The sequence below is a fragment of the Hyposmocoma kahamanoa genome, unplaced genomic scaffold (assembly GCF_003589595.1).
Source record: "Hyposmocoma kahamanoa isolate Upper Pololo Valley unplaced genomic scaffold, ASM358959v1 62, whole genome shotgun sequence".
Classification (NCBI taxonomy): Eukaryota; Metazoa; Arthropoda; class Insecta; order Lepidoptera; family Cosmopterigidae; genus Hyposmocoma; species Hyposmocoma kahamanoa.
Window position 1 is genome coordinate 16,490,854 of NW_020653850.1, and position 9,228 is coordinate 16,500,081.

At 36.6% G+C, this 9,228-nt stretch overlaps 1 protein-coding gene across 1 annotated transcript in view; it reads left to right on the forward strand.

Annotated features, from left to right (window-relative positions):
- LOC113229793 (exportin-4-like) overlaps window positions 1–8,739 on the forward strand; it is a 35,432-nt gene extending 26,693 nt beyond the window's left edge. Inside the window, exons 8-12 of the mRNA XM_026463475.1 lie at window positions 168–441; window positions 877–1,046; window positions 4,564–4,663; window positions 5,600–5,791; window positions 7,373–8,739. Of these exons, the coding sequence (XP_026319260.1) occupies window positions 168–441; window positions 877–1,046; window positions 4,564–4,663; window positions 5,600–5,791; window positions 7,373–7,846 (1,210 nt within the window). The 3' untranslated portion in view covers window positions 7,847–8,739. The remainder of the gene's footprint in view (window positions 1–167; window positions 442–876; window positions 1,047–4,563; window positions 4,664–5,599; window positions 5,792–7,372) is intronic.
- Window positions 8,740–9,228: the final 489 nt, after the last annotated feature.

Sequence of the window (9,228 nt, forward strand, 5' to 3'; positions counted from 1 at the left end):
GTACCTCGATAGTGGTCCCATTTTAATTTGAAGAAAATATTCCACTTCTAAAGCTGGCATACTAGGGGATGAATCCGGTTTCGCACACTTTCTGCTGAGCGATTTCAATAAAACTTGGCAAATAGATGTCATTCCATGAACTTTTGAGGTTGGTTTTTTTGGTACAGAGTACTGAGATTATGTACTATTTATTTATTGAAAGGACACAAATACGAGTGGTATCCTGTGTTCTTCAAAAACGAATACTTTAAAAGTTTAAAAGAACTATCGCTTATATTTTGTAAACCAGGTGAAGTGCGAAATCGTCTCCTAGGCAGTACAGTGGCGCTGCAAGAGAAGCTCATGAACATAATTAACATGGAGTCCGATACGGAACCCGTCAGGAATATGCTGGCTGATACTCTTGACTGTTTTATTGGAGTCACTGAAGGAGTTCTTGAGGTAACTTATTTTTTACTTAAACTTTTTTGAATATTTAACGGAAACTATAGAGGCTTTTTGCTTTAAGTAAGCTTAAATTTTAGTGAAATCACAAGCACATCAGACTGTCAACTTACGTGAAAGGGTAACGCAGTGGCAGTGCCCCTCAGATCTTTTCGATTTAAAGCTTTGAGCGGCACTACAACTGCTATGGATAGGCGTATCGCTTTTGGTAAAACAAAAAATTAGATTTTGAAGTTAGTTATTATTATTCATCACCAAGTCACACTGTTGGGTAATCACAAAGTCACACTGTTGGGCACGGATCTCCACTAAGGAGAGTATAAATATGTAATATCGAGTTCTTAGGTTTTCGAGAGTGTTACACATAGGAAATGAAACAATATTTTTTCGGATCAAATTCGCGTAGATTTGATAACTAATAATTATTTACAGGTGGGAACAATGGATGAACAATTTCTAATGCTTATCGGTGCCTTAGACAAGATCCCGGGTATCATATACCGGTACCACAACTATCCGGGTGTGGTGTTGCCAGCTCTCAATCTGCTTGCGAAGAGCGCTAAACGAATGCTGCACTCTGTACAACCGCAAAATGTCAACAAGTATGTACATACACACACATGTACACATATCCATTCCTTACTTTCTCAAACTCGTATCTTACAAAGAATGATTATTCAGGAGATGGCAAAACTTTGTATTTATTTTAAATTTCTTGTCAAGGCCGTTAATTTGGATGCATTACTTTAAGAATACGTAAAAACCAGTGTGTAAATATGATGTGAAATCAGCTTGCAAAATTTGTATATACAATCCATTTTTTGCATTTCAGTAACTTTGTGTTTTAAGATACGAGTTTGAGAAAGTAACGCGACGATATATCGTCGTCTTAGAGTGAAAGAAAACGTCATATGTGTTTTCTACGTAACTTTTCAGGACGAAGTTAAAAATGTAGTGTGACATGTAGTAAACGTTTCACACCATATTTTTATCAATAGCAATAACACAGGTTAACATTAATGTTTGTAGTTAGCATTTTAATAAGTCAAATAATACCTCTTTTAGATACTATATTACTTTTTAATTATATTTGAGCAAGAAGTTTATAAGTTTTATCTTCAACATAAATCAGTAAAAACGAACTATGTGAAAACGCGTATGGGAGGTTTTCACTCTAAGGCGGCGATTTTGGGTTTGTATCATCTGAACCCGGGGTCAGTTTAAAGTTGCAACGGAATCCGAAAGATCCCAAATGCTACTATCGTGTGATCCCTGGACGGGGTGGCTTGTCAAAAATAATTCAATTTGAGTGGCATCCAGTCCCGGGCTCAGTTGCACCTCGAGAGATAACGTTAAATTTGTATCGTCTGAACCCAAAATACAGGGTGTTCCACGGTTGCGGGACGCAGAGGTAAAGTACTTTAAATATTGTATATAAAAAGGTGTTACTTTATTTTTAGAAGTAAATAATACTACAATCAATAAAAGTAGTTTCGCTCTTCTGGGAATCGAACGACCAAATGTGAACAAAAAACATCCTGTATTTTTATGATGCCTGTCGAAAGGGTTAGCCATCAGAATTATTTACCTTTTAAGGTAAATAGTGCCTTAAATTAAAGGAATACCATGAAATTTTACATTTAGGTTTAAGAATATTAATTGTAATTCACACATTATATTTTGATTTACCTTTGGGGATATGTGATAGATATTATATAAGAAGCAATTTGACAATATCCTCCATAGTATCAAATTGCTCAAAAGTTAGAATCGTAATTTAAGCGTATTATTTTGAATGTCCATCGTGACAAGACAAGAAAATCGACAGGCAACGAACTTATCAAAAGATTTGCATACAAGAGAATGGATCAAATTGTGAACATTGACAAATTAATTGCAAATACCATAGATACATTGACAGTTTCAAGTTTGTTTCTTTTTTGAATAATTTGCATATCTCAACGGTGTTCCTCTAAATCAGGGTGTCTTAACCTTTTTCTAGTCATGAACCCTTCTAAACATTTCAAAGAGCCCACGGACCCTTTCCAAAAAGAAAATAATATAAAAAACGAGGTTTAGCTCTTAACAGCTTTTATTGCTTGTAATTAAACTTTGCATATTATGAATACTTGGCGTGACGGTTGTTGCTGCATATGCTGAATTAGAACCATGATTACAATGTCAAAGACGTTGATGTTAATTAAGATGCAATGTTACTGAATAATATATTATTGCGCCTGTCCACCACGGAAGAAGCCTAAGCCAAAGGGTCTCTATTGTCTACGCTCCTGACTTTTTTCGCTTCCTCCACTATATCAGTATTATATGATATTATCATCAGTTCTTGATACTTTTGACCTGGCTATATCTACATATATCCCACGTCGTGTGTTATAATAAACCAATAAGAATCTTCTTTGATTTAAACTTTCACGATTTTCACACATTATTTGATTTTTTATTCGGGACTTGATCACGTATAAAAACATATTTTAATTACCTTTCGGAAATTTTGCAACGTCCATGGTCTTGATAGGGAATTAATATGGCCTATTCCGCTAGTCCTTACCAGCTGTTCCTCCTGGTTCCTCGTTGTCCCCAAGTGCACTTTTTTTTCCACTCTTCCTTACCACGCCTTCACTGGTTGTTCACTACCCAACCGTTTCTATTAATAATACAGTCGAGAATAAAACTATATTAATGAAAAGTATAACTATTTATTTTAAAACATGCTATTAAGTATAAAACATACTTGTTAAGGGCGTCTTTAAATTGGATGCTGACAGAAGCACTGCAGTGGCGCGTCTGTGGCGTGGCAGCCGTGCCACTACTGAATTTTCATGCAATATTTAGTCTGCAAATGTAGCGTTTAAATTATTTAAAATCGTGCAGTATATTGATAAATGGTGGTTTAAAAGTGATGAATGTCGTTATATCTGTTCGTCCCGTTGCTAGATTATTAAAAAAAACTACTAATAAACGATATACGAATAACCTACCATTAATGTTCCCGTTCATCAGCTGCATTTAAAATGAATAATTGACACATCTGTTGTTCTTCAATCTCTTTCCGTTTAGGAAAAGACAAAGGTAAAACCATACAGCTAAGTGTAGTTGTTATTATTATTCTTCTCAATGACGGGCACGAAGCTTGAGCCAGTGTCAGTATTATTATAAAAATTATACATAAAAAAATGGTCATAAAAAAGTCGCCAAAAGTCTTCAGAATCATATTGACTGTTACATGTTTCTTCACTATTTTATCGTGACTCAGTCAATAAAGAGATCTTATATCCACCAACTACAATTATCTATCAAAAAGATATTACTGTGAATATTTAATTAGATATTTTTGTCGAAACTGTACTGTACACGTCAAGAGATTTTATTGGTAGGGATAAGTGGAAATGAAATTCCACTTATCCCATGATGGCGTGGTAGGGAAGACTGGAGAAAAGTTTGCTTATCCCCGCCAGGAGGGACAGCTGGTAGGGACTAGAGGAATATGCCATTAAAATGTTTGTCTACGGGATTAAGTCCCGAATTAAAAATCAGACAATCAGAATCTCTTGAGCTTTTTTATAAGACCTTCTAAACTTTTTGGGAGCTCTTAATGGTTGGTGTTGATGTGAGCTTACAAGTGGGGACTTGTCAACTCTTATCACTACAGCGTCATACTAATTGTGTTTTGTTTGCATGAGGTAATTTCAGCATGCAAAATAAAAACAAGTTTAGTATGGACGCGATGCAGTCGCGTACATGTGGGGCAGAAACAACACCTTAATTGGGATAGAAACAACAAGTTTTTCTCAAAAAATGTTGTTTCTTTTTTGCTCATAAATTATAAGCCGTTCAAAATCAAATAATGTTGTTCGTTCAATAATGTAAATAATTTTCATATTTAATGCTTTCACCTAAAATTAATAGATAAATCTTAGCCCCTCTACTTTTTGTAAAATGAATCTGCGACAATAGCACCACTAGCTTGAAAATAGACTAGGATATTGCTTTACATTGTTGTGTATGTACGACGGACCATACTTACAGATGTGCAATCCGTCAAAATTGATTGTTGTGAATTGTACCTTAAAAGTTTAATATGAACAAATGTTTTTACAGATTCTTGGAAATCTGTAACACAACATTCGAGGTGTACATGAGGTGGAATTCAGGAAAAATTTCAAGTATTCCCCAAGATGCGGAGGAAGAGGCTTACGAGGTAACTATATTGTAGTATGATCATATTGTGTATCAGTTTGTGACGCATATTTACGCTTTTTTGTAGAGTTAAAGCAATGACGCTCTAAGTAAATTACTCAATAAGTTAATGATATAATTATAAATACAAAGATCGAACACTTACAAAAAAAATCTTTCGATCCGGCCGGATTAGATCCGAGACGTCGTCAAGCAAACCGTGCCAGACGCTACGCCAACTAAGCTACGGAACGAAAAAGCGGACCTCACGAATTTTTCTGTGTGCATGTTGACGGATCTTTGTATTTAGTTTTCAACGACTTTTTAGCCTTAATTTGTCGTTAATGATAATTTGATAAACGATTAAAAAACTGTGTTCTCGTTTGTTCAGTTGAAAATAAAACAAGCTTTTGCCCCTGGTTTAGTAGAGATTTTTTATTTCCTCTATTCCCATTAGTTCAGTTGTCCATCCTCTCTCTACACTAGTTTTGTTGTCCAGTCCAGTTAGTTGTCCAGAACTAGTGGGAAGAGAGGACTATTACTCATATTCACAATTATAAAATTATTATTATTAATTGTTGTTCAAATTCAATTTTTTTTCAAATTCAAGTGACCAGCATTAGACTAAGATAAAAAAAATGTCCAGAATAATGGCCCCATGTTTGTGGAACGACACAAAAACAGCAAATTACTCGTCGCACTACCAGTGGGTCACTACGATGGTACTACGAATCTGGTAAGGTATCAAGGAAATAGTTAAATGAGGACCAAAATTTCATCAATTCAGTGAATTGAATAAATGGGAAAAAGAATCTCACTAGTTCAGTGAACTGAACAAACGAGAAATAATCTCATTAGTTCAGTCAACTGAACTGGACAACTGAATTAGTGGGAATAGAGGTAATTAATTCTATGCATCGTAATGACAACTTGTTTAATATTATTTAATTGTATCCAGGACATCTGCGCCCTAATGGAGCTTATCTGCAGCATCGCGCGCTGCGGCTCAGACCGCGGCGTCGGCGACACGTGTGCGAGGGGCTTACGACTGCTGCTGCCTTTGGTCACGCCGCCATTGTTGTCGCTGCCTACTCTTGCGCTGCACACTTATAGGATGCTACGGGACTTGGATGCCACTGGATCTGATCAGGTATCAAATTGATAGCCCACAGTACAATACCCAATATTAATAATAACGTGCCAGACAATCACACCAATAACCTAGTCTCGAACGTGGGTGTTCATTAGTGCCTCTACCATGAAATTACAGTGACAGTTATGGCTAGCGACCGCGTAAAATGTTTGCATACAAGATGTTGTTTCTTCTTGTGAACGCTGTCGGCGCTATATAATTTACCATACCAAATTGTGTAGTAATTTACACGGTCGCTAGCGATAACTGTCATAGTAAACTCGTGGTAGGGGCGCAGATCACCCAGACAAGAACTAATTTTGTAAAGTTAATTTCCCAAACTGATCCTATCGGGAATCGAATCCAGGACCTCCTCATCTAACACCCACACACACTGGGGTCCGTTTATAGAAGAAAACGCTCAAAACTCAATTTACAAAATGTGGATATTTTAAAAGATATATACATTAGCTTAGTTATAAAGTATCACATCACGCGTAAAAATACTGAGTCGCTAACTACTGTCAGTTGTGAAGTGCCTGATGCACTCAAAGTTTGCTCTTTACGCTAAATAATAATTATTACGTAACGTGCCTGAATTTCTGTGCAATCTTTAGACATTTAACTGCCTCAGTGGCCGAACGGCTATCAAGCCCGACTGCCACGCAGAGGAACCAGGTTCGGTTCCCGGGAAGGGATAAATTGCGTTATTATTATTTATGTCTTACGTTTGATATTAAAATCAATTTAAATGCATTATGTCAGTGACCAAGCAAGATAATATGTTGGTCTCATAACATTTTTATTATTTTGTAAGTTTGTCGGTATCTGATATACAGCTAATTATTTGTAGTCGTGCGAGTTTTTTGTTGTGAAATTTTTAAATTAGAACCTATGTCCGGTATTAAGTACCGTGTCATTCATTTGAGATATGTATCAAGCTGTCTTGTGTCAATTCACTATTAAGGCATCTTGAATGATTCCATCTCAAGTGACTAAGACAACGGTTAGGGGCATAGGGATGGCTGCTTACCAGGCCAAAGGAATTTAACACGCTTTGATATTTTATTGGATTATTACTTTATGCAACATTGTTTCATTCACTGGTTTATTCGTAAGTGAAAGTAATGCTTATCGTTTTTTTTTTCTATTAAACTCTATTGTGTTTGAAATAACAAATATCTTTGATACTCCCTCTGAGTTTTTTTTTCTAAATACAGTCCCTCCATGATGTTTATGAAATTAACACGTACTGTACAGAATTGTGGCAGAATTCAGTCAATAAATTAGTCTCACGTTCAAAAGACAAAAAAAAACAAATAATAATAATAATAACGCACACACTCAACATAGCCCCGCACTAGAGAAACCCTGTGTCGCGAGTGCCATGGACACACATAGACAACCACAAATTACACTCAAACTCACGAGAGAAATAAATGTAGGCCATACAAATATTTCTCCCGGCCCGGGAATCGAACCCGGGGACCTCTGCGTGGCAGAAATAGCCTTTTAGTAAAACAACCTCTGAATAACATAAAAGCTCCAGTTACCGCCGCCCGCATTCGCTACCCAAATATATAAATGTCTCTTTTCCAGATCACCATTCTCCCTATCGAGGACTTCAACATGGTAATCAACGCGCTACGCATCGGTCTTACAGCTGTTTCATGTGATGTGTCAACCCTCTGCTGCGACACCATAGTCGGCCTCGCTAACAAAGTACGAAACATGGGAGACGACAACCCTTATGCTTTATCACTGCTATCTATAGCAGAATTACTCCTAATGTTGATAATTAAGATGGAAATACCACCGGACTCCATTCCTGCCGCGGGAGCCGCGATATACGCATTGACCTGTGTTAAACCAGCTTTATTGGAAGGCTTAGCTAGACAGCTGATCGAAGCGTTTGCGGTCAATGACCCCGCAAATGTACCCAGACTTGAAGAAGCTTTTGGGGTGTTGACAAACGGGGTCCTTTTCGATGGCTTGCGCTCACACAAAATGCGATTCCAAGACAACTTCGATAAATTCCTAGCGAGCGTTCACGGTTTCCTTATTGTGAAATAATCTATATCAACTACGAACAATTGCTTATCGAAAGGCATTTGAATGCCGATGAAAATTTTGAAAACAATTGAGTGTGTCCACGCGTTTAGAGTCGTAGTCAAAGTCGATCTCTGCCTGTTCAATCCTTTAAGAATGCCGTTGTTTAACGCGCTAGCTCGAAATGCATGTGCGTAGATGATTAATCATCACTGAACTGAATGCGAACCAAATGGGAAAGAAGACTTAGTAATTTTTTTGCAAATTTACTTCTAATTGTCTACTCGAATATCGTATAAAGATGGACGCATAAGAAGGCATCACACGCGCCGAACAATTCAACTGCAGACCGTGAAGTTATTAGCAAATGTGAAAAGTCATTATGTAAGCCCAATAAACAAATTCGCAATAAGCATACAGAGAAATTCGTAAGATCTGCTGGCTCGATCCGTAGCTCAGTTGGCAGAACGGTGGCGGTTCGCGTTCAGTCGAGTCGAAGGATTTTTGTGTGTTTATTCGATTCTTGTATGAGTATTTTCACAAAAAATAGATCATGGTAGTAAAAACATCATCCTATTCAATAAAAAAATAAAAAGTATGATCACAAATTTACAACCAATAGATGTCTTCGTCAATATACTCCGTCCAACCATTTATTTAACTTTGGACAGCACGAAATTTTATCAATTAGTGACGTCCTAATGGTTTCCGATTCGATTTTTTATAACAATCGATTTTATTTATGAAGAAGTTTAAATCGTGAATGTGAGCGTGTTTAAAAAAGAAGATATTGTCTGATTCGGATCGTGTTGTTGCATTTGACAATTTGTGTAAACTGTTCTTAGTTTTGTTACTGAGGATTCAAGTGATTATTGCCGTTAATGTGAAGAAGAATCCGTCGATTCATTATAATAATAGACAAAAAGACTTTATTACAATTATTTATAATTTATATAATTTCATTATAATTTATTAGACAGGTACCAAAATTCATCAACTTTAATAATCTTCGTTACGTAATCTGTCGGCTCGATAAATATCGGTGCTAAAGAGCACGTCGCTTCACTATAGTAAAGAAAAAAAAAGCATCTTGTAATATGTAATTTGCATTTTTTGTCTATGATTGCCTTTTAATAATTTATTATGAAACTACATAAGCATGCTTATGTGAAAAGTAAAGTAAATGATAACTGCCTCTGTGGGCGAACGGTTGCCATACCGGACTGCCGCGCAGATATCCCGGGTTCGATTCCCGTGCCGGGAGAAATATTTGTATTTCTGTCGTGAATTTGGGTGTAATTTGTAGTTGTCTATGTGTATCCATGGCACCCGCGATACAGGGTTTCCCTAATGCGGGGCTATGAGTGTGTGCGCGTTATTATTATTATTAATTAAAATGGTTGGAC